Source organism: Notolabrus celidotus, chromosome 17 (assembly GCF_009762535.1).
Source record: "Notolabrus celidotus isolate fNotCel1 chromosome 17, fNotCel1.pri, whole genome shotgun sequence".
In the NCBI taxonomy this organism is placed as follows: Eukaryota; Metazoa; Chordata; class Actinopteri; order Labriformes; family Labridae; genus Notolabrus; species Notolabrus celidotus.
In genome coordinates this window covers 9,077,889-9,105,228 of record NC_048288.1, presented here as the reverse complement: position 1 = coordinate 9,105,228, position 27,340 = coordinate 9,077,889, and the positions used below count along the sequence as shown (strand labels likewise).

At 43.3% G+C, this 27,340-nt stretch overlaps 1 protein-coding gene across 2 annotated transcripts in view; it reads left to right on the top strand.

The window, feature by feature from the left end:
* prex2 (phosphatidylinositol-3,4,5-trisphosphate-dependent Rac exchange factor 2) overlaps positions 1-27,340 on the top strand; it is a 107,482-nt gene that overhangs the window by 2,052 nt on the left and 78,090 nt on the right. For both annotated transcript variants that reach the window (XR_004634516.1, XM_034706250.1), the window contains exons 2-6: positions 18,848-18,919; positions 21,140-21,262; positions 22,691-22,795; positions 25,254-25,355; positions 26,233-26,394. Coding sequence is in view for 1 of the 2 variants with exons in the window: in XM_034706250.1 (XP_034562141.1) it covers positions 18,848-18,919; positions 21,140-21,262; positions 22,691-22,795; positions 25,254-25,355; positions 26,233-26,394 (564 nt within the window). In the remaining variant the exon portion in view is untranslated. The remainder of the gene's footprint in view (positions 1-18,847; positions 18,920-21,139; positions 21,263-22,690; positions 22,796-25,253; positions 25,356-26,232; positions 26,395-27,340) is intronic.

Below are 27,340 nucleotides of genomic sequence, written 5' to 3'. Positions count from 1 at the left end.
TGCACAAATTGTTATGTTACAACAGCCAAGACATCTACAGAACTCTTACAAAGGATAAGGTGACTATAACATGAGGATGGTCAGTCATTGGTTGTAAAATTTGGACATAGTCTCAGTGACATCACCCATTGGTTTATGAAGAGGTGTTATTAAGCCAAAGCAATGGCGGGCACCATATTAGTAATGCTGACTAACATTAACTTTTGGCTCGGCTACAAATAGACAAACAGGTAACAATAACATTGCCGCCTTGCAAACAGGTACAATACACCCATCTGTCAGTCAAATCAGCCACGCCTCTGATCACGCCTAGTTATGCTGGACTAAATAGAATGAATAAGTTATAAGAAAGTTATTCCCTGCATAAATGTTATGAATTCAAAAATGATCTATAGAGACCAAAACCATTTTTGTACTAGGCCGTAAACATGTTTGTTTCTGTAAAAATGAGCATGTCAACATGGGATCTGAGTTAGTTTCCTTGGCTTTTAGAGCCTCAAGTGGACACTCCGGGAACTGCAGTTTTTCTGCACTTCTGCACTGTCTTCATTTTAAAATCTTTTAAGATATATTTTTGGGCTTTTTGCCTTTATTTGACAGGACAACTGAAGAGAGACAGGAATTATGGGGAGCAGAGAGCAGGGGAAGACATGCAGGAAATGGTTGTGGCTGGGAATTGAACTGGCGACCTCTGCGATGAAGACTGGATCCTCTGTATGTGTGGCACTTAGACCGCTAGGCCACCAGCGCCTTCTGTCTTCATTTTAATCACCAGAGATTGTCATCTGTTTTGTTCTGATCCCGCCGTGTCTTCAGCGTTCCAGATCTCTGTCGTTCGTTATTTCCTTTAGGTAACACAATTTTCCCAAATTAAGTTGTAGTTAGCGCCCCCTAGAGGCCTGGAGATCCTTGGTTTTTGGACTGCAGGGTTTGTTTTTTTCAGTTGCATTATGTTCTCGATTCATGTGTTTTCCCTTTTCATCCTTTCTATGTCTACATGTTTTCTGAAGCACGTTTTTTATCTGCAGAAATTGTTTTACTTTCAGTTTTGACTTACGCATGTGTTTCCGAATTTGCAACACGTTTCCCATGATGGAAATCTTTTGGGCTATTGCAACACAGCCACCGCATGAAGAGGCAAGAAAGTGAGAGAGAAAGACAGAGTCACCTTTATCTACTGTCTTATCATCTGGGAGGTCCTTGGCAGCATCATTTAGACATTTAGGATGATCAAAGACAGCCCTACTGCAGAGAAGGGTCATATTAAAGACTTTCATGTGATCACACACAAACCCACTCACGCCTCCTCCTGTGCCTTCCTCCTGTGCCATGCTAGAACCAGACAAGTCTCTCTGTGTCCAAGGGTCAGAATGGACAGCCTCCCCCCGTTAGACTCCCTGGTGGGATAATCCAGGGGACTCCGAGAACCAGCAGAGAGAGCAGTAGACTGGATACAGCTAGAGAGGAAGACACAGCAGATATTGCCAGGAGGGTGAAGGGTAAAGACGGGGGTGGGGGGGGGTTCCTTCTCTTGTAAACCATATTTCCTGGAGGAGGAATTCCTCCGAGGTTAGGAAATGCTGGGGAACAATGAGGCTCAGCTCAGTAGCAGGAGTTGGACCCTGGAGTAGAGATTGTTGCTGCTGATCTGCGGGACCCAAAAACAATGCACCACATGCATACTTTACTCTTAAGGTAGTGGAAAACAACACAGAGAACCTGGTTAGAGCAATTTGTCCCAGAACATTCTGGGCCTATTGTGTAGCAGTACCTAACCCGTCGTGGGAAAATATTCAGATTGCATCTTGAAGGTGTAAGAATGGGAAAGTCTAAATGTGACTGTCTTTCGAGTGGATTTTCCTGAACCTACACAGACGTCTGACACTGAGAGGAAGGTTCAAGGGAAGCTGTCTCAGACCTATCTTACATAATGAACAATTATAGCTGAAGATAGTGGCGACAGTGGACACTGGTGTTTATCTTGGACAGCTCTGAGCCAGTAGAATGACAGTCATCCTTAGAAATGTCTGAATCAGGAGAACAAATCAAGGCACAGTGTAAACAGACACTTAAAGGGGTGTTTGCCTTTCTGCAACTTTTTTTAGCAGCACTGTCACATAAAGTACTTAAGCTGTCGCTGCTGTCGGTTCATACAGAGACATTGAAAACCATTTACATTCATATGCACTTAAAAGACAGAATACAAGTTTGGACATTGAAGGAAACCTTTCATGTTCTGATTCAGGATGGAGAACTGAGCATCAAGTTAACTTAATTTATTCCAAAGAGTTTTGCAGAGCGCTAAGTGATCCCTCAGCTGCTGCCTCCCCTCTGCAACAAAAGCCTGTTGAACTGTGAAGCCACCACAGAGTGTGATGTTTAAAACATTTTAAATCCCTTGCATAAATAACAGTTAAATGAATGTGATTTCAGACATTGTTATCCAGTGGAAAATCTACCTCTGCTCATTGTGGAATCCAGTCTTCTCCTCTTGTCAAAAATTCAGCTGCAAATGATTATCCTTGTGATATTCGTATGGAAAAGTTAGGGCCTGTGTCCACTAGCAGCGTTTCTTTGCACAGGCAGCTCCCACAACTTCAATGTCAGAGTGGTTGTTATTGATGCTTACTTTTGCAAAGTTATGAAAGTCATATCATGGCATTTCTGCTTTCATAGTTGTTAAGACTTTTAGATTGCTATTTGTGCTTAATATTTTTTTATTTACATTTTAAATATGTTTTACAAGAAGAATGAAGATGTAAAACCAACGGAAAGGAATCTCTTCCTGGTGTTAGTAGAAGCCCTAGACCTAGATTTGTACTCTGGGAAATAACGAGTTAAAGTTGGCATCACATGCCCTACTCATCTTTTATTTGATTCGTCAGTGAGGTAGAGGTGACATCGACGAGTAAGAGGGTGTTCTTAAAGTGAAGTGAGTGTAGACATGCAACGGAGGGTTGTGGCCGGGAACCAGCGACAGATGCGTGAGGACTTTTGCGTCTGTAACTGGGGCCAAAGTGCTAGGCCAACCAAACTGGATTAGTTTTGTATCAAAATCAGCGCTTCGGCTGCAACAAAGGTTTCAGTGGCCACAGGCCCAAGAATATACCAACAGTAGTCTGGTTTCTGTGAGGATAGCTGCAGAAAGTTTGGGTATCAAGCTTAATGGAGAAAACAGCTGGCAAGAAAAGTCATTTACTGGCTCTGAGAAATACAAGGTGCTGAAGTTCATCCTCAAAATTGTATGTGTGTTTGTTTATTGAAGCTTTAGGTCTGGATTTGTTTAATCTTGGATAGGACAGTATAGGTAGCCCAGAAGTGTTTTTTTCCTGCTTGTAGCATTTCACCAGCGGTCAGTGCTGAAAGAGGTCGGGTCAGGGGAAAGGGTTCATATGCTGCAGACAGACAGCTGATGACCTCAGAGGTCCTGACCTCTTGTTCCTTTCCCTTTCCTGTCTCTTAATCTGTGGACTTTCTGCCAGTTTCCAGCTCACTCTTGTTTTCTAAAGAGAGCAGGAACAGGAGACTGATGGTCACTGTGCTCTGATTTGATGGTAAAAACAAGAACATTAAAGCAGGAATTAGCTTCTACTGTTTGCATTTGATGAATGCTAAATTAAGTTTGTAATGAGGGATAAATATTCACAGTGTAACATTTACTTCACAGTAAAAAGATACACTCATAATGTTTGAAGGGTTAGAAGCCAGAAATGGTCACACCCATGTAGAGTTAAATATGGCCGAAGCAGCAGCTGTTAATGTTAGTGTAATGAGACTGACCTGATGTGATATAGCGACCAGTTCGGAGCACTTTAAGATATTTAAATGACTTTTTAAGTGACGTATCAGATTAGAGAGTCTGTACAAACATGTAAGCTCACATGAAGGTGGTCAGTTTCAGTTTGAAAGCTGAGGGTGAGTACTTAGGGAGCGCCGGTGGCCATTAGTGTTGCTTACATAAACTTGTCTCTGAAGTTCATTTAGAGATAAGAGATTCCACAAAGAGCTGTGTCTGCCCTCCTCTGTTACCCGATTACTTGCTTTCCTCAGAGCTGCTGGTCGTCCTTTGCTGCTTGCTAGGTGTTGACAAGTTTATTTTCCATTTCCTCTCATGTGAAGGTTTATTAATACAGCCACCGGGCTAGAACTGAGTGTTTCCTCAACACTTAACAGTATCTCAAACTTCTAACAGAGGCTGAGTGTATTCAGCTTTATTACAAGTCCATACACAACCCTGTCTGTTCATTTTGTCTCTCTGACTTGCATTTCATTTCACACCGCCCCTGCACAGGCTTAATCGATCAACTTCCTATTGATAATTCTGCCACGAGGAGAAGCTGAATATTGCATATCTTTTAGTATTTGATCCATCCAACATTAACTATCTAAAGATAAGATGCTGAAATTCCCCAGATTTGACTACCATCAAGAAATATTCAGTCTCACATGTTAGAAGTGCTAAAAACTAAAGCTAGCTAATGACAGAGACTTAATAACTACAAGCTTATTTATAATGCGTTTTACCCATATTTTCATTCTGGCTAATCTCAACTTCAGCATTGCTACTGAAGCCACATGGACTTGAAAGCTACAGGACAGGAGATGCTAGCAGTACCCCTAGCAACAGGTTAAGCTTTAGCCGATCACATGAAGCAAACATGCTACTTTATGAAATTGATGTTGGTGTTACCGTCTTTGTACACAACAAAATTACACAATGATGCCCCAGAGTTCAATTTAGTTAAGTCAGTCTAAATTCTCAGAGGCTTTGCTTTGACTATTATGTAAATCCACTGGACCTTTTCCACTATGAGACCCCAACCATGCAGTGTTATCACCTGCTTATGGTAGGACAACATTTCAAAACTCTTGAACCAGACTTTTTGTCAAAGTTACATGAGCACTGTTTTGGAGAAAAACAACTTTCCCATTGTCTTGCAGAAAATGAGATGAGAAGTTTGATACCCCACTCATGTGTGTGCATTATGTAAGAGACAACAGCTAGCAGCTGATTTGGCTTACATGGCTAGTTAGCTTAGCTCAGGCTATAGGCTGCAGAGAAGGGAAAACGGCTACCATGGCTGTCTCTTAAAGTAACAAAATCTTATGATTTTTCCTTGATTAATTATTGCCCCTGAGATAATGTAAGGCAGATTTAGTTAGCTCTTTGCTGTATTGATGCTATGCTAAGCTAGCCAGCTGCTGACTGTAGCTTCCTATTTAGTGTAACACTATGACAGCAGAAGTGACCTCCTTATTTTATTCATTTTTAAAAAGAAAACAAGTGTTTGGAAATATTGGGAAGTGAAAAGGAAGTGGAAACAGGTTTATATTGCTTAAAGCAAGGTATTACATTAAAGGCTCTCTTTCAACTGATGCCCGGTGGGCCTTTGCTGAGTGTTTTTTTTCCTCTAAACTGCCTCCAGAGTCCCTGAAGCAGGTTTCACTTTGGCAAGTTTCTTTTGCTTCGTCCCAGAGGCCATTTTTCAAGCAGGATTTCCTTCCTTCCTGGCCCTCCCGGTCTTTACATTGTGCTGCAAGTTTCCTGCTCCAGCACACTCACACACTTCCCCCCCAGGCCAGGGAAAGGATAGTTTTGCCACAGATGCCCACTTGGCAATGCTGAGCTCAATTGCATAGGCGTCAGGGCCGCAGGGACCCCTGCATTGAATCCATCGAGTGGATTGAGATCAGGAGGCAGAGGTAGAGAAGGCTGCCTTTGATTTGACCAACGCCAGCTGCCTGGTCACATGGGGCTTACGTGCCACAAGTAGAAGAGTGGCGGGACTCCGGTAGACACTTGTCAGGACGTCCATGGAGAGTGAAAGGGTCATCAGCACAAAGAGGCCTGTGTTTTGGCTGGCATGCTTTAATGCAGGAAACACACGTCTGCTCCGATCAGTATGCCTCCAGCGTCAGTTCAAACCTGCTTTAGCAATGCAGTTCCCTCCTAGACTTGAATAGAGATCATGTTTTTTAAAATAACCAATGCGTGGTTTATTTCATTGAATTAAAAACACAATAGTGCAGCAGCTGTCTCTAATTTCTGATGAAGTTTCTGCAGAATGTGTTGAGGCAAGTCTGCATGTTCTGACTCTGGGTGTTACACTCACACTTTCCATGTCATTAGTGTCTCTGTCCATCCTGCCTTCCTGGGCTCTGAATCCATAAACACCCAGAGCTGCCGAGCCAGACATGATGGGAAATTCCACTTCACTCCAAATTATTTAATTAAGCACTGAATGGGATTTGCTATAGTGGCTCTGAGGGTAAGACAAGTGTCTCTCTGTCTCTTGGCGTGCCTCGGCCGCAGACATCCTTTTCATGCCTGCCTGTCTGCTTCTTTCTCATTCCATTTTATTTTCAGTCCCTGAAGCTGTTCTTTCCTGAATCTTACATATAAACCCACATTTTGATGGGAAGAAGAAAAGTCTCTTCACTTATTTCAAATCTTTAGTTGTTTTTTCGAGCCAATAGAAAGTTTTGTGGCATGAATAAGAAGGAAATGTTCCTCCTCAACATTAAAGTCCTATCTCTGTTATATATACACCAGTTTGTTGTTGTTATTAGCTTCTTATTTGCTTCTCTGACTGTCTGTTTTATGATGTTTTCTTCTGGGCAGCAGATAATGTTACTAATACAGCGCTGACATACACTTTATTACTCAAAAATGGTGTCAGCTAATAGTTGCCTGTTTTGACACACAATGCACAAACAATATGCTACAAGACAGCACACAGTAGAGATGACCTTCAGAGATTGGGGATTATCCTCTGTTGATCACGACGAGTGATTCCTATTCTATGCATGGTCGTGGACTTAGTCTCGGTGACGTCACCTGCTGGTTTCTGAAGCAGAGTTTTGAAGCCAACGTCTTATTGGAAATGCCTTTTCTAACTTTCAGTCAACTTAGCAAAAGGTAAAGGGGTGAAGTTGAGGCAGACCTTTAGCCGCCTGGCTAACAGCTACAGTGTGCCTGCACTTCAGTAAAGTCAGCTGCACCCCTAAATATGCCTTACTATGCAAAACTTATAAGTTAACCGTAATATCTTCAAAATAAATGAATTATAACCCCCCCCCCCCATACCATGTTTAGCCATATGAAAGAAATGAAGCCATATTTTGACTGTTTTCTGAGTGTTCTTACATTTATACCAGTCAGTTAGTTTGAATCTACATTAATGATGAAATGGCTGGAACATTGGTCACTACAGAACATCTCCAGTTGTGGTGGTGTGGCCCAATGTAGTATGTTTTACCTGGTGACACCCCTGATCACATATGAGGAGGTCATATGATCCCAGAAGAGGGCCCAGTTAATCAAAAATGTAACTCTGTTCATGAAGATGTTAATTTAAACAGGTAATCGATTAATTCTGTTCAAAATCAACAGATGTTAATGTTAACCTTAACCTTCCTGCTGCGACAGAAAGAGTCCCAATGATACAAGTCCAGTAAAATATTTAATCCAAACACGTTACGTACGTAAAGATCCACAGATTACTTTAGATCTACAAAGTTTGTATGCTCTGCTCAAGCTGTCTGATCCATGTTATCATGTAAGAGCAGGGTTTGGTTTCTTCTTTCTCAGGTAAACAAACTTGCCAGACAACCTTCGTTGGGAAGTCTGACTCTTTTTAGTGATTCAGATCATTTGACTCACTAAGAATAGGCTCATTTGACTCCCAAATGGCTCCTCAGTATCATTTTGGCTCTCAGGTTTTAAGAGTTACTTTTCAAATCAACATGAATGTTAAAAGTTAATAAAATAGGAATGCTGATAATTAAAGATTATCTGACATGTGCCCCGCTCTGTATGATCCATACAGTACATCAAATATGAAAGTGTTGATGAGAGAAGATTTAATGTTCATCAGTTTCCAAGTACTCTGTCTGAGCAAGACCAACTTCTTTAAGGTGGACATGCAAACATACATTAGTATTATTTTCTGTAGTCATTTATTTTGTATATTAAGTCAGACTATTACATTTATCCATGGTCTCCATTCTTGTTATTCTAAAGAATAAGTGAATCAAGCTGAGGTCTATAAAAATTTGCAGTCCTGTTAGCTTCTGGTTCCTCCTGCTCTGTCAATTCACAGACAAAAAGACGGCATGATGAGCAGAACCCTGTCAGGAGGGGGGGATTTGTACAAGTGGGCATGCTTTCAGTCGCTGCGCTTGAAGGCAAAGTGGGGGAGAAGCTGGCACGGTATCTGTTCAGTTCTCCATCCACAGAGTCCGGATTCTTTGCGTGACAGAGGCTGACGCGGCGGGTTTCCTTTTTCCTCGCTCGGCCTGCTGAGATGGACGTCTGGGTGTGTGACAGTCACGCTTGGAAGATCACCACGGATTGGCAGACTGATGATTCTGCTTAGTCACCCTTCCGATCAATGCAAGGTCCCGGTGTGTGGCTCTGATGGGAACTGCCAGCCATCAGTGGGTAATGGTTTGCTTGGTTGCACATAGAGATTGGAGAAGCATGGCGAGCTGTGTCTCTAAAGTCTCACTCTCATCTACTGGAGGCTCGTTTCGCTGCTTAATATCCAATTTCACAAGTCAAACGATCCACCTAATAAAGTGAAGATGCCTGCCGTTTACAGTGCCCTGATGGGTGAAATTGAACAGAACCACAGTCTGTCAAGCAGCCGCCTTAACGGACATGACTGCATCATTTTATGCTCATGTGCTCATTTCAATCTAGTGTCAACCAAGCTCGTCCTCAGCAGGGGTGAGGCACAGACATTGGACACAGACATATTCATTAGATGAATTGCCTCATTTCAGCTCCTTGTGCATTGCCTGGGTCACTGGAAGGACAAGAATCACATCAAAGAAAGAAGTTTTCTTTACACAATAGTGACTTTCTGGAGATATTTCAAAGCCCAGTGCATGGATGGATGAGGTGGTTCTTAAAAAGCCACATTTTTTCCTGTAAAGAAAGAAATGATATTCCAGGAGGGCTCATTCACTGTCTGACTAACAGCCTTTTTTATTCCCTTTGAGGAGTCATCTGCTCTTTCTGTGGCTGAAATATCAAATAAAGGCGAACAAGTGTTCCAAAGACAAATGAATACACACTGCGTCCTCTGTTTTTAATTAAGACCAGAGACCCTGCATCGAGCTGTGCAGATGAGCCTTAATAGCACTCCCACTGTAGACATATTAACATTCCCCTCTGTATTTATAGCGTCTGTTTCCTGTATACATTCCCAGCTGAGGGAAACAGGATGAATTTGGAAAACTAGCCAGAGGCGTAACAAGCAGGGAAGCTTAGGATGACTCCTGGAGGTGTCACCGGGACCTGCTGGGGATGGGAGGGGCCCGGCTTCAGGGAGAGAATCACTACAAAGAGCCTTTGTAGCTGTTTGGATGCTCCCCTGTGTGCTTGCAGGACTAGACCCTCTTGTCAGGACTTTTGGGGGGGTGTTCAGTTTTTGCTTGCCAAGGTTTTTTTGTGTTTTTGTAAAGGTGTGTGTCTGTGCAGGAGAGTTAACCCTGTAACGCTGAATTCCGGTTGGAAAAGTACTTCCCCTGCGCAGGATGTACGCTAAAGGCAGCGTATCCTCCCTACAGGGTTGTCGTGTTAAGAAGGCCAAACAAGGCGCTCTTTCTTACCCCCCTCCTCGCCTCTTCACTTCCTCTCTATCTGTTTATTCTGCCTGCCTTGTCTTTGTCTATCTCTGCCTCTCTGTCTTTTACTCTCACACACACAAACAGAGAGAGTCGGGTGAATCCAGAGCTCGCCTGCGGGTGCCAAGCTGCTGGCACACCTGTTACCTGCCGTCCATAAACTATCATCACGGCACTTTACTTTTGGTCCGCCAGCTTTTTGGACAGCTGTATGACAAATAAACACACACACAGAAAGAGTGTTACTCTAATGAGCATCCCGTCACAGTCTGCTGAATTACTACAGTGGGCTTTTTGGTGTGGAAGCTTTTGTTTGTGTCTCCATCTCTGGCCCTGAATACTCTTTGTCTTCTCTTTTTGTTTGTTAACAAGAGAGGATTCTTCTGCACATGGTGGATTGTAGTACTCTGAAATACCTGCACATGCGGGCAGTAATATCCCTGAGTTTTTTTCCACACCACTAACACAAGTGGGAAACATAGTTTCTGCAGGATGTCTGTGTGTTTGAGTGTTTGCCAGCTCTCCAATCATGACAACAAAGCAAATCAGTGAATCATCTGCAGACAAAAGAGGCAGTATGTCCAATAGACTCTGAGAAAGGCCTATTCATCCCAGCAGGGTTTATACTGGTCACCAGTGCCAGTGAACCCAGATTGGACTCTTTTTGATTGGAGGAAGCTTTTAAGATTGTGCTGACTGAAGAACTATTTGATTCAACTTTCTGCTCCTTGTCATACAGCTGCTTCAGTACTTTATATTTCAGGGATAGCACAGTGCAGGGTTTCCACGCGTCCTGGAAGACCTGGAAAACAGTTGACCAGTTTTCCAGTACTGGAAAACACCTGGAAAATGGGAGAAAAAGTCAAACGTCCTGGAAAATCACATATAGTCCTGGAAAATTATTCCAACATGGCTGTGTGTGTGCGACCTGACCCTATTAACAAAACACATCCCCATACATTGAAAGTTGAGTGCACGCTGTGCTGGAAAAGACAGCGACACTGCACAACTTTTTTCACATCTTTTCTCCTTCACTTCATAATCATCCTTGAAGAGTGCTCTTTTGATTCAAAGAGTCTTATATTTAAGTTATAGTGTGACCAGTGGAGTCGGGCAGAGAGCTTGGGGGTCTGTGCCTCACAACTTTCTCTGCAGGCTGAGAGCTCAATTACCGTACTCTAGCTCAGTTGTTCTCAAAGTGGGGTCCTGGGACCCCTGGGAGTCCGCGAACCATAGTGTGGGGGTCCGTGAAATAATTTGAATACATTTCTAATAAATTATAAAATTGTGATGTTTCATTACAAACAGCATACACCATTGTTATGATACCATTTGGTGGCTCGAAGGGATATGTGAGTCTTGCTGCTGTTAATTTTCTGAAAGCGTTTAAGATTAATTCTTTGAAAAGTATAAATGCTGTCATGTTGAGTCCACAAGAAATTAAATGACCCTCTGTTTTAAAGTATACAAGTGGTATTTACTTGATTCAAATTGAAGTGTTATCTGTTTATCACTATGGTACAGGTCTGAAGTATTTACATTGATACGTTTTACAAAACAAATAGTTCCAAGGGCAACTAAGAATGCAAATGGTAGTAAGCATGTGCTTTAGTGATGGGGTTAGGGTTAGGGTTAGGATTAGGGTTAGGGTTAGGATTAAGGTTAGGATTAGGATTAGGGTTAAGGTTATGATTAGGGTTAGGATTAGGGTTAGGGTTAGGATTAGGATTAGGGTTAGGGTTAAGGTTAGGATTAGGGTTATGATTAGGGTTAGGGTTAGGGTTAGGGTTAGGATTAGGGTTAGGGTTACGATTAGGATTAGGATTAGGGTTAGGGTTAAGGTTAGGGTTAGGGTTAGGATTAGGGTTAGGGTTAGGGTTAGGATTAGGGTTAGGGTTAGGGTTAGGGTTAGGGTTAGGATTAGGGTTAGGGTTGTGATTTGGGTTAAGGTTAGGATTAGGGTTAGGGTTAGGGTTAGGATTAGGGTTAGGGTTAGGGTTAGGGTTAGGATTAAGGTTAGGATTAGGATTAGGGTTAAGGTTATGATTAGGGTTAGGATTAGGGTTAGGGTTAGGATTAGGGTTAGGGTTAAGGTTAGGATTAGGGTTAGGGTTAGGGTTAGGATTAGGGTTAGGGTTAGGGTTAGGATTAGGGTTAGGGTTAGGGTTAGGGTTAGGGTTAGGGTTAGGATTAGGGTTAGGGTTAGGGTTAGGATTAGGGTTAGGGTTGTGATTTGGGTTAAGGTTAGGATTAGGGTTAGGGTTAGGATTAGGATTAGGGTTAGGGTTAGGATTAGGGTTAGGGTTAGGGTTAGGGTTAGGATTAGGATTAGGGTTAGGGTTAGGATTAGGGTTAGGGTTAGGGTGAGAATTAGGGTTAGGGTTGTGATTTGGGTTAAGGTTAGGATTAGGGTTAGGGTTAGAACCAGAACTAAACTTGAGCAAACAGAACCAGAACCAAGCTCAAGCAAACTGAACCAGAACCGAACCAGAACCGAACCAGAACCGAACCAGAACCGAACCAGAACCGAACCAGAACCGAACAGAACCAGAACCAAACTCAAGCAAACCCAACCGGAACGGAACCAGACCCAAACCAGAACCGAACCAGAACCGAACCAGAACCGTACCAGAACCGAACCAGAACAGCACCAGAACCGAACCAGAACCAAACTCAAGCAAACAGAACCAGAACCAAACTCAAGCAAACCCAACCGGATCCGAACCAGACCCAAACCAGACCCAAACCAGAACCGAACCAGAACCGAACCAGAACCGAACCAGAACCGTACCAGAACCGAACCAGAACCGAACCAGAACCGAACTGTACCAGAACCGAACCATACCGAAACGAACCAGAACCGAACCGTACCAGAACCGAACCGTACCAAAACCGAACTGTACCAGAACTGAACCAGAACCGAACCAGCAACGAACCAGAACAGAACCGAATCAGAACCGTACCAGAACCGTACCAGAACCGTACCAGAACCGAACCGAACCAGAACCGGACCAGAACCGAACCGAACTAGAACCGAACTCAAGCGAACAGAACCAGAACCAGAACAAAACTCAAGCAAACAGAACCAGAACCAAACTCAATCAAACAGAACCAGAACCAAACTCGAGCAAGCATTAATAATGTCCTCAGGTTGGCATTGAGAGAAATCAGATGCCTCGGCTTGGATGGGCTGATCTGATTTCTCCTCTCAGTATTTGCCCAGTCTCCACAATACACAGCCTCCCCTCCATCACCTGTATCCTATATCCTCACATGTGATTGGCCACATAGCTGCCATGCTGACCAATCAAAGCCACAGCTTTTGATCATGACACATCACTTAATGTGCTTAATCTGTGTTACAATTATGAGGGGGCCTTGGACAATTTTCTCACCTGTAAGGGGTCCCTGGCTCCAAAAAGTTTGAGAACCCCTGCTCTAGCTAGTAGGAGTGCAAACTCCCGATAGTGAAAACAAACGGAACAAAAAGAGCGACACAGCTGCACAGAAACTCCACGTTGTAGACATCGCTGATCCTAATAGACATCGCCATGCAGGAATGTCATACCAGCTTGATCATCAATGAAAATGTCCTGGAAATGTCCTGGAAAATGATCTCTGGAAAAGAGTGGGAACCCTGATAGTGTCCTCCAGTCGAACTAATCGAACAACAGGGACCTCAGATAGTTGTTTTGCATGTACTACATCAAACCGGCCTCATGTTCCTGCACACGCCTCTAAAAGTTTTAGCTTGAATGCATTAGCAGATGTTTGAGGCTTGCTTTATACTCAATTCAAACTCATTTCTGCAACATGGGAGCAGCAAGATAGCCTTTTTTTTATTCCTGATGTCATTGGCTGCATCGTTTGTGTCTTTCAGATCTGTTAAGTGCTCTTTTCCACTCTCAATGGGATTTGTATTCCCCTCATAGCGGTCCACTCTGCATGGCCTGGCTGTGTAATGTGATGAACGACTTCCCCAGCCCTCTCTCCAGCCTCTTGTCCACTCACTTCACTCTTGTTTGTTTTTAATTTTTTAATTTTTTGACAGAAGTACAGGCTGAAGCTTGGAGAATAAACTCAACACAGGCTTTATTTTGAAGTGCAGGAATGTCCATCATTGTCTGCTCATTATATCATTGTGAGTTTACGTGTTTAAGGAAGTTAGTGGGCTGTGTTTTTGCCAAACTCCTGCAGTGTGATTTATCTGTTTCATTGACAAAGAGATCAACATTTACAAGAAGAGAGACTGACCTTCCGTTGATTGTATCTTTCAGTTCTGGTGAAGAGATCCAGGGGTTGGGAGGGGCAGCATTGCATAATGTCCATTCACAAAGTGTCCTGGACGAGGTTGGCTCTGAGCACACTCAGTTGACATGGAAACAGGCCTCCAGCCAGTCTGTTACACCTCTCCTTTCCTTTCACACAAGTCCTGAGGATGCCTAATGTTATTTAAACTTCTCTGCTATCAAGCTAAAAGCATTTTCCGGCTAACTACAGTTATTGAGCAAGCTGTCACTCTTTGTCACATTGAGGCTCTTTCCCTTCTGTCTAACAGCTCAATCATCAAACTGCTGGAGGAGGAGGAGGAGGACTGCAGGTCTGCGAACTGAACCTCAGTATTTCCATTATAATTACAGTTGTTCTAATACAGATAGCAGAATTGGAAATATAGCCCTTTAAAATTGGAGGGGTCTGTATCCTGCAGTACTCAGGTATGAGTATCTAAAAGAAGCTTTGGTTTGACAGCAAAGGCCCAAAACGGTTCCCTCCATGACTTTTCTACATCACTCACACTGCATCAGGCGGTACCGCTATAATTTCCTCTGCCACACATTTGTTGCCCACAGCATGTTATCCTGTGTTGATTAATGACAGGTAGGGCCTCATTCTGTGATTGGACCAATCCATTCATCACACCCATCTGCTTTGTGGAATAATGAAAACTTTAATGGGGTTTTAATGTGAGGTCCCCCTCGGCCACCGCAGTGTCAATCCAGGTGATTATACCGGGGCCTCTGGGAACAAAGTGACTTTCTGAGGAATTTTTTTTTTCCTTGTTGATACATGATTAAAGATATAAAAAGCTTGTATCACACTGGAGGAAAGCAAAGTGTCTGATACAGGAAAAGAGCAGCCCTGTTTGACACCTCTGGCGACTTCAAATGAGTGAGGAGTGAGCTTCTGTAAGCCTGAGTGGATGCCATTTTTGAGAACTTTCCTTGAACTGTCGATGGAAGAAACGCTGTAAGAAACCCCCTGCTGTAGTCCAACCCTTTCATCCTCGGTCTGAGGAACATGGCCCTGATGTTAAAACACAACTTCAACCTCAAAGATGATTATGTGGAGAAAAGTAGAAGTTATAAGAAGTATCTCCCTCTCAGTTGAAATATCTCCATCAGCCACAGTTTATATAAAGCTTAAGCGCGATGAAGTCTGCTTGTGATTCAGCTGAAGCCTAGATTTGGTGGATTCCGACTAGAGGGCACATCGAATCCTAGGGAACAACATGTTTCCCTCTGGACTTCAACTGGTCATTGAGTGTCTGGGCAAAGGAAGCAGCCATGGCGGCGATTGTGATGTGTTTCTTTTAAACGGACTCCGAGATTGATCTTTGAAGGGTTTCAAAAGTTCTTGAGCCGCATTTCTTCATGCCATAACCAAACTGTATATGTAATTTACTTTTAGTTGGTTATTCTGTCTTTCACCCAAAGCTATAAACTTTCCAAAGGTCCAGGAACTTGGGGGTGGGGCCTGCAATGCTGAACGTTTATTATTGGCAGAATACCCGCAGTGTTTTCATTTCACCCGTCGTCCACAATAACATCTCACACACCTGTGATTCACTTGATTAAATAACTCCTGAACGTTGGTCTCTTCTCAGCATCCTGTGTTACAGTGTGAAGAGTGACCCTGTAAACTGGAGACCTTCAGCTAAACGTGTCAGTCGCTGTTTACAACAGCTGTTGAAACACATCCTTGTTCGGTTTTTATTACAATGTCAAAATTTCCTCATCAGATAAGTACTTAATGATAATCTGAAGACATCTGAGAGGGATTCATCCTGCTGAAAGTTGCCAGTTAACAGAGTTGCTCTTTAAACCGAAACACCGGTCGATCTCTGCTACGGCTTTTTAATATCAGAAGTCTTGCTTTAAATCGAGCGTTTCCGGCGTTTTGAATCTGTTTGCTTCTCGTGCCTGTCTCCTTCCAAGTGTTGATTCAGCGATTCCCTTCAAAATGCAATAAAGCACGAACAAAAACAACACAAGCTGAATCTCCTCCATGCTAACAGGCTAACTGTAGTGTTGCTCATGACAATGCCGGCCTGTCTGACTCCTTCTATGGTGTCATCTTGGTTGAATGGCCTTTGTCTTTTTCTGCCCTCTATTGGTCTGGCAGTGTAGTGCACTTCTTTTATTTTCTCCAGACGTCACTGGCCTGATTTGCAAAATCTTCATTGGACTTCAGGCTGCGGTGCAAACACATACATCAATGGGCCACAGGATCCATTTAGTTCTTTGAAGAGTGGTACCTGGAACTTAAAGTTCCTGGTACTTCTGATCTAAAAGCACCTATGTGATGCAACCAGGAGACAATATTGGACGTGCTCCTCTCACTTAGGGTTACACTATATTTAGATGACTCATAACACTATATTTAAAACGACACACTCAGGCTCTTGCAGTGCAGTCTGACTCTGTATAAACCTGGAAATGAGCTTGTATTCAGTCATCCTTGATACTGTTATTGTGACCATAAATCCAGCTAGTTCATCAGCTTCCCATTCACTGCTCTCGGAGCTGTTCCAACAAGGCCGCCCTGGCTGTCTCCTCGGAGGAGACATGTTGGTGTCCACAAATCTACTCTAAGTCATTGATAATCCATGGAGAACAACCTGAACTGTGTCTCAGATGAACGTCTCAGATAGTGTGTGTGGCTGTTTTCTTGTTGCTATCTTTAAAGAACATGTAAGATGTTTTTGAATTATTACACCATAACTTTTGCACAACATAACAACATAACAAACACTCTCTTATTGTCTGGGGTGATAACGCAATTTACTATCTCCATTCAGTGGGATTTAACGTGCCTGCACTCCATTATGCCTTTTTTATTCTCAGGTTGTTTACGTCTCTAGTTTGGCTCCTCTAGTTTTTGCAGAGCCGACCCACAGATGTAACAGGATAATTAGTGCTTTGCAGATATAGTGATTATTTCCTGTAGGATGGACTCTACATTATTAAAACTGAAGTGGTGGACTTCCTAATGAGCCCATGTTTGATGTTACACATCAATGACAGGAAGCCTTTTTTGTAATGCAAATGAGCCCTGCTTTTACTCAGTGAGGTCCGGTACTGTAAGCCCTGTCAGGCCTGTACGAGGACCTGTCTCCGTGTTTGTACATATTAGACTTGCTAATCAGATGCTAATGCTTGTGAGTGGCAGAGTTGCGAGGCAAGACAGCTACAGAATGGTAATCAGTACGGCGCTGGCCCTCAACAAAGAGGCTGATTATTTAAGCTGCTTCTTTCTCCCAACCACAGCACTCACTTATACTCTCCCTTTTTGAAGTGTTGCTTGACGTCAAGGCGTTGATGTAATTAAGATGGTTTTAGTTATTTTTTCATGTCTGTTCTTTAAAGAGCCTTGGCTTTTTAATTAGCACGAAGCGGAGATTTGACTGCTGATTTCGCCAAACCACCTTCCCATCTGTTCACAATAAATCAAGTGAAACCTTTCAATAGTGAGATCTCAGTTTCAAGAAATGATTCTTGGCTGCTCTGCTCGTTAAAGTAAGCTGTTTACATGCTTTGTGGTTGTGTTGTGTGAGCTTGCTCAGGTCAGACCGCCTGCTGTGCAGCTGCACAGGCCGACAGATGGCATGATGGCCCTCAGCGGGGCAGTAAAGGGATGCCCATGGTTGGAGTCAACTGCAAAGACAGATGTAACCCCCCCCCTGCACTCAGTCACTGAATGCATCACGCTGCCTTTCAGTGCAGAGCGTGGTCATGTTGTGTTTGTGGAGCTGCTGTTGGCTGGTGTCATGCTGTACCCTGACATGAAGCTTGGTGTCTCTCTGTCCCTCCAGCACTGCCTGGATTGAGTTGTCAGTCATGTTGACAGTGTAGTGTCATTAGTGACAGACCTTTGATTGAGTCTGAGTTTTGACAGCTCTGGTAGCTCTCTTTTTGCTGCGATGATGGACTCAGAATCAAAATGTTGGTTCAAACACTTTCCTTTCATTTGGTTAATTTACCTCCAGTGTGGTGAATCTCAGCACCGTGTTTCACAGGACAGGTTTGGCATAATAAAATCCGAGCATACGCTTTATTCTACTTACAGATCTCATCTCTGCTTTTATCTTACTTGAGTTTCTGGCTTTCATGCCATTAGGGGGAAAGATAGAGTTAGTGGTATGACACGGGAAATGAAAACAAATGTCTACACCTACATCACACAGGCTTGTTTTTGTGATGTTATGCCAAGGACATATTTCTTCTCCTGCTGTCTAATACTCTCTCATTCAAATTTGACAACAATAAGAGTATCAGGGAAACTCTTTTGTTGCTTGAAATTAAGTTTGATGAAGATACAATTCTGAAGGCAATTTCTCTTAAGCCTTGCTTCGGATTTCATCACAGCTTCCCAAAAGTGAGTTGCAGCAGACATCGATCAATTCAAAGTGTGATTGATTACTGTCTGCCAAACCTTGCTCCTCCTCACATACCGTCTCTTTAAGAAGCTCTGCCTGTAGGCAAAGTTAGTTAAATTATTAATTCCTCCTTAGTCACATTTTAAGAATACATTCGACGCACACCTTCTTAATTTGCCGTTCTCACAAAGCGCCCTGAAGCATTAAATGGGCTGTCGAGGGCTTGTGCAGTGAAGCAGCCTGGGAACCGTCATCTTCAGGGACCGAAGAAAATAAGAGCACTTCCCATCCATCTTAATTCACACGCTGTTGGCCTCCCATCCCCAGCCACTTAACATCGCCTTTGAAATGCCATGCGCTGCAATTATTATGTGTTTTTTTCCCCCCTTCCCAGTGCAAAGATTGTGTTTCATGTGTATCAGGTATCCATTGTGATGGTTACCAAGTGTTGCAGCTGCGCACAAAGCCTCAAATCTGGCCTTGTGTTTGTCTCATTACAGGTACAAGCCACCAGATGTAATTCAATCCCAGAGTGTTAACTGTTGCTTTCCGTTTCAGGTGTTTCTTCATCGTCTTAACCTGTATGCAGCAACCAAAGTCGACAAGAACATCACAGAGGAAACCGTCAAGGTGAGGGTCAATCTGTGAGGAATGAGGATGCATAATTAAGATTTGGTTAAAGTGTTAAAGGGAGATGACTCTCACTCACACACGGCTGTAACCTGACCCGTTGAAAGGCTGGAAATTAAGCTCCAAGCTAAACAAAGTGAGTGTGTTTCTTTGGGTGCTCTTTCAACCTAAAATAGCTCACTTCTGAATGGAGAAAGATGAAGTGGGCGCTCCAGGAAGCAGCTGTAAATATAATCTATTTATAAATGATCCCATCTGTGGGATAATAAAGGATGCTCTCTCACAGCAGGGGTGTGTCTGTAGTTTTGCTTACTTTGAGGATAAATACCCATTCAGAGGATATTTACTGCCTGTCTCTTGTTTTGGAGTTTGTCTATTTGTGAAATGTTTGGAAAGATGATGCACAGAGAGGATTTTGGAAAAACGTGGGTTGCTATGAGGTCAGGTTTTAGTAGGCTGTGATGTTAGGATACCAAAATTTGAAACTTTGGACGATTACGTACGATACTAAGAAAATATACCTGTTTTGATACCACGAAAACAGAAATAAACGCCAGCATTGCAGTTTTCAGTCACATGAACAGCACGAGAGCCTCACAGAGCTGCAGCACGGGGTTGTTAATTGTTCATCTCCTCTGAATGGCGTATTTAAATCGCCTGACAACCACAGAAAAACAGAGACATGAAGAGGAACTTGGGGCACATAAACAGCATCCGCTACACTATTTCAGTCTCTTAAATCAGCTAAGTCCTTCCACAAACTAGCTAAATGTATTTCTGATCCAGTCAGGTCAGTAAGTCAGTTTGAGAGGTGAAGGGTGGGAAGTTCTTCCTCATCAAAGAAAAGGATGATGATATCATTCACGGGTAAAACCGTCTCTCCCTCCCAGAAGTTCACTGTCAAGACTTGACACTAAATATTAACCTTCTCCTCAACTAACCCAAGACAATTTTATTACCAAAACTTCAGGATACAGTGTTTGGTTGTGAAAACAGTGATGTAATTATTAAGCTACTGTCAGCTGATTTGCTAACAGTGTCAACAAGTTACTTCTGGAGTTGTTTACATCGGTCCACACACACCAGCTATGTCAGAAGGAGTATTACATTGACTAAACGTCATGAATCAAACTGTTCCCTCTGCAGGGACAGCAGAGCGTCTGATAGCATCAATCCACAATCTCCTCCTCTCTAGATTTTCTTTCTCTAGTGGATTCTTTAGAAGCACAATCTGGGATTGTCTTCTTATTGGTTAGCAAATCCAACTTAACAACTGTCAGGCCTTTTTAAAAAGTTTTTTAAACACATAGCTGGAAGCAGAGTCCGGTAATTCTCTCATAGTGAGAGGCAGTAGGAAGTTTCTCCTGCCCGCCAGGAGGGAGGCTTCATACGTGTGTGATATCACGTGAAAATGATGAATTGGGTATCTCTCGAAAAAAACCTTTGAACTGCGCTGCAGAAATAGTGACCAACTTTTGACCAACTGATGAATAACATCAGATTTTCTGTTTCACCACTGAGCTCTCATTAGCAGTGCCTCTCTCTTTACTTTATCAAAATGCAACTCGCCAATCACCACTCCCTCATTCGCTCAGCTTTGGGTTGAACATCTGACTGTAAATTTGTCTTTTTCATAAGCTTTGGTACTTAGGTTGTGTCGTGTTAAAGCACGCAGTTTTGAAAAGTGTTGAAGTAAGTGAGCGTCTCAGTGAGGTCACAAAGCAGCTTGATGATATCCAGTCTTCAGAGCAGAGGTGCATCGATGAGATTTAACCAGGTTCTGCTGTTTTCAGTATCTCTTGAGTTTTCTGCCCCTGATGACCTATCTGGGTTTCATGCCTTGATTTTTATCCACCAGCTTCAGAGTCAGTGCAACGTGTCGCTCTCCCTAATATCACCACAAAAATAGAATAAAGAGGGCAGAAGTCAACACCACATGAAGGGCCACTTTCCATCCAACAGATCTTTAAAATCTGCTCTTTTTTAAGCATCTTTATTGAAATATCTCCCAGAATGTTTGAAATTAAAACATCAAAGACGTCTCAAGCCCAGATGCCCATTACAGAGAAACCTCACTCTTTGTTCTGTGGCCTTAAAACTTTTCTTCTCTTGTCCCACTGGCCACAAAAAAGCTGGAAATGTCAAAGCATTGATTCGGGGCATCTTAACCAAACGATTAGATGATAATCCAGTTCCATTTTTTCCTCTTTCCTTTTGTAGGCTTTATTCTCCAACATCGAGGAGATCCTGGCCGTGCACAAAGACTTTCTGTCCATGGTGGAGGAGCTGCTGCAGCCTGATCCTCATGCTCACCATGAAATTGGGCGCTGCTTCTTGCACTTTGTAAGTAACACATGCATCCTCACACCAACGTTTCTAAACGCTCCCTCAAATCTCCTCCTACTAGTCTCTCATAGTTCAGTCATACTAACACAATCTCTATACGCAATAATCCTTTGTTCTCTGGAGCCTGTGAGCGACAGAGTCTCGTGTTTATCAGATCTCTAACACAGTTATGCCAATGGAACTGCTGAGAATATAAGATACGCCACATGTTGTCGATTCATCTCTCTGGATTACTGAAGATGACTGAGTGCACATGTGTGATGCTCTCGATAGGGCTCTGATATACTGCTCACTCCAGCTATATATCACATTTCTTTGATGCAGAGCCATGAGGCATGCTGGTGTGTAATAGGTTTCAAAGTCTAATAAATCTTGCCATCCTTCTGTTGAGCTTGAGGCGCCTCCTCTGCCAGCAGGGCCCTGTTGTAGCATTGAGCTGGTGCTGAAACAGGTGAAAGAAAGATAATCCAGCAGCACGGATTGTAGATTTAAGTGTATGATGAGATGATCTCATTTTGAAAAGTGGATATTATTCACAGTGGAACTAAAAACCCATGATTCAGGACTATAATTCAGTTTGGGTTGACCTTGTGAGGTAATGGAGATAAATTGGACATATTTCCTTGTTTCTTTCCCTTATTCGGCTCCAAGAAAGAATTAAACAATCTGACTTAACATCAGGAACATAAATAGGTAAATAAGCCAGCTGGACAGTGGACCTGCTGGAGTCTGAATCCCTCTCTGATTCAGGTCACTCCCCTCCTCCTCAGGGCCGGGACACTCTCTCCATCTGTGGGTTCATCAGCTCACTTCTTAGAAAACATGATTCAAGAAGAAGGGCATACTCCACAGTTAATCATGAGGTTGTGTTTTTGTAAGTGGCCCAGCTTGTTGTTATGACAGTTCTGTCTCTCATAACCAGCTTTGTCTTCTGCAGCAGATTAGCGTGGCTGCACAGAGTGGACTATTTTTGGTGCTCTGTAGTGACTTTGTAGTGAGTGATTTAAAGGCTGTGTGGTCTGCTCCCACTGCTGCTCCTCTAAGACAATGGAGTATGAATACCATGAGAATGGCTCTGGTGGAAAGTTGTCGGTCAGGTGGCTGCGAGACAGATGTCAGGATATGATGGAAGCCCTCACACACTGTATGTATGATGGATTTCATGAAGGAGAGGAGAGTAAAGAGGAGGATCCATTCCCTCCTATGAATCCTGTGATTCACATGTCTGATCTGCAGACCTTCCTCCTCTCTTTCATTTCTTTATTACTTTAGACATTATTCTGTCTTCTTGTTTGTCCCCATCTGGCTTCATTTACTCTCTTTATTTCCCTCTTTTGGTCTGACTCTTTGTCTTTTATTTTCTGTCCATTATTTTCCTTCTTTAGCACCGAACCCTTTCAGCCCTTCTCTTTCTGACTCTTGCAGAGGGGCCGTTTCCAGATTTACGACGAGTACTGCGGGAACCATGAGAAGGCCCAGAGGCTGCTGCTGGAGCTGAATAAAATCAGGAGTGTTCGGACATGTTTACTGGTGAGAAGTGTCTGTAAACGGGCCCATAATGTCTGATTTCTATTTTCACACAGCCCGAGTCAAGCCTCAGAAGATCATTATCGGAGTAACTGCGTTCAATCCGTGCACATCTGGAACATTTAGTTTGCATGCCTGTTTTATAGCTACACTGTGACATGAAGTTGATGTGAGGTCAGAAATGTCCTTGAATGTGCTTACATACTGAAACATACTGTCTCGCTCTCTCGCACATAGAAACACAGAGTCACCCACTCACAGCAGCTGGACTATGTAAAGCCCTGTACTCTGTGTTCCAGTGTGTCTGACAGCTGATGTGACTCTGCCCCTCACGTGGGCGGACTCCCTCTTCCTGTCCCAACACTCTGAGAGACATTCACTTTCACAGGGGAGTGTCATGTTACCAGAACAAAAGAGGACTACAGCTCAGTGCAAACTCGATTCACTGTGTGTATTTGGAGTGCATATGTGCAGTGTGGATTTCTGCAAGGTCAAAATGCTTAAATCTTTACATGGCAACCAAGACAGTTCTTGTAACTAGACCAGTGTGTTTTCTTTTTATGTTGACATGTTTCGACTACAAACCTTCTGCAGTCTTCCTCAGAAGAGACAAATGATGTTGCTGTGACTTTTTATCAGCTGATTTATAGAGGTGTGGTCATCCTACCTGAAGCGGCTGGATGACCTAGCTCCCTGTTGTCCGAAAATCTTAAGACAGCATCCTAGGTATGTGACAGCACGTTGGACTACTCATCTTGGTTTTCTCTCTTTTTTCTGTGAAAAAAATGTAAGAAAGAAACATCTGGAGCACGCACATGTGCATGACAGCAGAAAGCAGACCGAAAAACTTAAAACTAGCATTCTCATACCACTGCAAGAAATAAAACCACACCATGGACTTGGAAAAGGTTGAGGTCGTCCACTCAGAGAGCGAATGAAACCAGTGTTAGATAAGAGAGGCATTAGAGATCAGGAAGTGGGCCAAATCAATCCATCAATCTTTATTTATGTAGCGCCAAATCACAACAAATGTGTTCTAAAGACTCTTTACAAACAGAGCAGGTCTAGACCGTCCACCATGAGCAGAGCACTTTGCAGCATTTAGCAAGTTACAGTGGCAAGGACAAACTTCCTTTAACAGGCAGAAACCTCCAGTAGGACCAGACTCATGTTAGACACACATCTGCTGAGATCAAGTTGGGGTTGGAGAGAGAGAGAATATGATATGATATGATATGATATGATATGATATGATATGATATGATATGATATGATAGTGGTGAGACCGATAATAGTAGTGTGCTGAGTCTGGTGAATCCATAGCAGCTGGCCGTCTACAACAGAGATCCAGAGGAACTTACGAGACAAGGGAGCTCAGGGACTCCAGAAAGGTCTATGGTTAGTAGTAATAGTAGTGGTTGGGCCCAGAGGACATTAAACCGGGATGAGGGGACTTACATGCTGTCACACACCTCATTAGTTATAAAATATTATATTCAGCTGATGATCAAATGACAACAGTTTTTCAGATTCCATAATTCTTGTCATGTAAGACTGAACCTTCATAATCAGACATATTTTGCAGCTTGCACTTGACGGGCGTTTGAGCTTCCTACCCTGAGCCGATGTGACAGGAAAATGTCTGCTATGTAAATACTGAGAATTACCCCTCATAGCTAGCTCTCTTTAACCCTGTTTACAGTTTTACTTTCAGTATTCAATCATAAGCTCTGACAGTAATGTAATGTTAGCTATTACTTCTTCGCCTCTGAGGGCCACACACTTGTATCACACTTTAACCCCTTATGTTTAAAGACCGCCGTAAAATAAGAACCCTTTGAAAGTGAGCTGAACAGCAGAGCTACACCCAGAAGAAGCAGACCACAGACCTACTCCAACTGATTGGCTGCTTCTCTGGTGAGGCGTATGACCTTTACTAAGACTGTAATTGATGGAGTGGGAAATGAAGCACACACATGCACGTAATATTCACACCATCAGAGAAGAGCTCTGTGTCTGATTTACTGTCCATGTGTGCCTTTAATCTAAGACGCCGGAGGAGGCAGAGATATTCATTTACTTTGATTTAATGATAGGCTTCCATCAAGGCTCTTTAGGTCTTGTGTTACCTCTTGACCTACACTTAGCTACTCACTGACATACCTCAGGTCACCTCCAAGACTTCTCAGTGACCAGTGTGAATATCCGCTAACCCTGCCCTGAACCTTTAGCCTTCTGGCTACGATGTAACCTGGTTTAATGTTTGGTTATAACTCAGCACATCAGAGATTTCAGGTGAGAGGGCGGTGACAGCAGTTGACTTTACAACCTGTAACCATCTTACTTCATTTACATCCGTCCACCCAACAGTAGATTCAGTATCAAGGACATTTCTCTCGACGTCATGTCATGTTTTATGTATAGAGCCGCTCCCCTTGTTTAACTCTTCTCTCCTCTCCAGAACTGCATGTTGCTCGGAGGTAGAAAAAACACAGAGGTCCCGCTGGAAGGTTACCTGGTCGCTCCCATTCAGAGGATCTGCAAGTACCCGCTGCTGCTCAGAGTGAGTGTGGTCTCGGGCATGCTAACCCTGAATTAAAGAGATAGGCACCTTCTATCCCTCTTTTCATGCACCACCACCTAGTCATTAGTTAGGGCTGTCCCGTTCTATTCACATCAACCTCTCCCTCTCTAATGAAACACTGGCCTCATGCTCTGACACTTTCTGCTTTAGTTCTCCAGCACAACCACATTGTAGCAATAACACAAGGCCTATCACCCCCCCCACCCTGCCAGCTGCTGGTTCACACACTCTGACTGGCCTCATTCATACCTGCACTTTCAATTGTTTGTTTTAAAATCTACCTTTTTTTTTCTAACGTGAAATGTGAGTGAAATGAAATACCCTTTCAAAGGCTCGTTTGAGTCAGTGATCCGAGCTGCCCCGTCTCTTTCGTCTTGTTATGATCTATTAATTCACCCGGCGTTCTCTAAACAGCCACCAGCACGGGCGAAGAGATGTAATAATAATAAGGGGGTAATCTGATGCTCTGCCATTTGAAGTCTTCCAGCTGCCGCGGCCACCTCCTCTGAACTGACACAGATAGCCATCGCTGGCTGCAGATATATCCAGAATGGTGTAAATCAGGCCGGTAGGAGCTGCTGTGCTGAAACATAGTGATTCGATTGTAGATGCAGTGATTGCCATTGCTTTTGTGAGGCTGTTGCAGAGGATTTAACCATTTAACTTAAGAAGCACTGCAAGGTAAGCAAATATAGAGAGAATAAGAAGTGGAGGAGATGTTACTTGTGTTTGAAATCTATGATCCAGAGCCACAGATTTTATAAAAACATCTTTTAAAAGTAGACAACTTGAAAGTCTCTGTCATGTAGCTTTCATGTTTGTGTGTGTGTTTGACTTTGTTTGGTTTTGAATGCAGGAGCTGTTGAAAAGGACCCCAAAGAAGCACAATGACTACGCCCTCGTGCAGGAGTCTCTGCAGGTGATGAAGGCTGTGTGCACCAGCATCAACGAAGCCAAGAGACAGATGGAGAAGTTGGAGATTCTGGAGGAGTGGCAGTCCCACATCGAGGGCTGGGAGGTGGGTCTGTGTGGAATGACTGAATCCCACCCAATGACTTCAGCTTAAGTTGGCTGCAATGACTTTGTGTCAGAGTTGGCTTGTAGGTTTTTTCTCTCGCCTTAAATACACAGCTGAGCTTTTCCCTCGCCAAAGCTCAAAGTCATGACTTATTGAAAGCCACTTAGCCCCATGCCAGCAATCCAACAGGAATTCCACGTAGCGTGACTTTTGTAGCCTTTTAAGCTTTCTTGTTCTCTGCGGGAAAAATGAATTGTATTCACAGTGACCAGACTCTTTCTGCCTGGATGAGGCGGTTATCGCCTGCTGTTAAAGCCGTCATGCTTTAGGGTGACGGATCCAATCATCATCAGGGAGGCTGCACGTCTTTGCTCCCAGGGGTTCCCTTTGGATTAGTGTCCTTCCTGAGTTGTGGGATGCCTTAATAAGGGGTCAGTAGGCCGTCTGGTGGTGGAAAGCAGAAAACAGTGAAGGTAATGGTCCGGCAGGAGGATGGGATGCTTGTGTAATCGACCTGACTTCATGCACAGAGGGCCTAAAGGCTTCCTGGGCTCATGCAGAGGAAGAGACATGGCTGATATTGATACAGCTTTACACCAAGGTGCAGGAAGCAGCAGACTGTCTGAATGAATCACAGGTTTTCTGCTCCAATTTGAAGCAGTGGAGTGATGTGTGAATGTGATGTTTTAGTGTTAGTGACAGTGTTGTTAAAGAATCAGCAGGGCATTTAGAGAGGCTCAAAGATTTTCATTTTGCATGGTTGTAAAATAAAAGGCAGGAACTTTAATGGTCGGTTAACATCCATCCATCCATTATCTTTACCGTCAAGCTTAGGTGGTGCTGGAGCCAATCACAACTGCCATAGGACCAAAGGCGGGGTACATCTGGGACAGGTCGCTGTTTTTCACAGGGCTAACATGTAGATAGACAACAAGACACACTCACG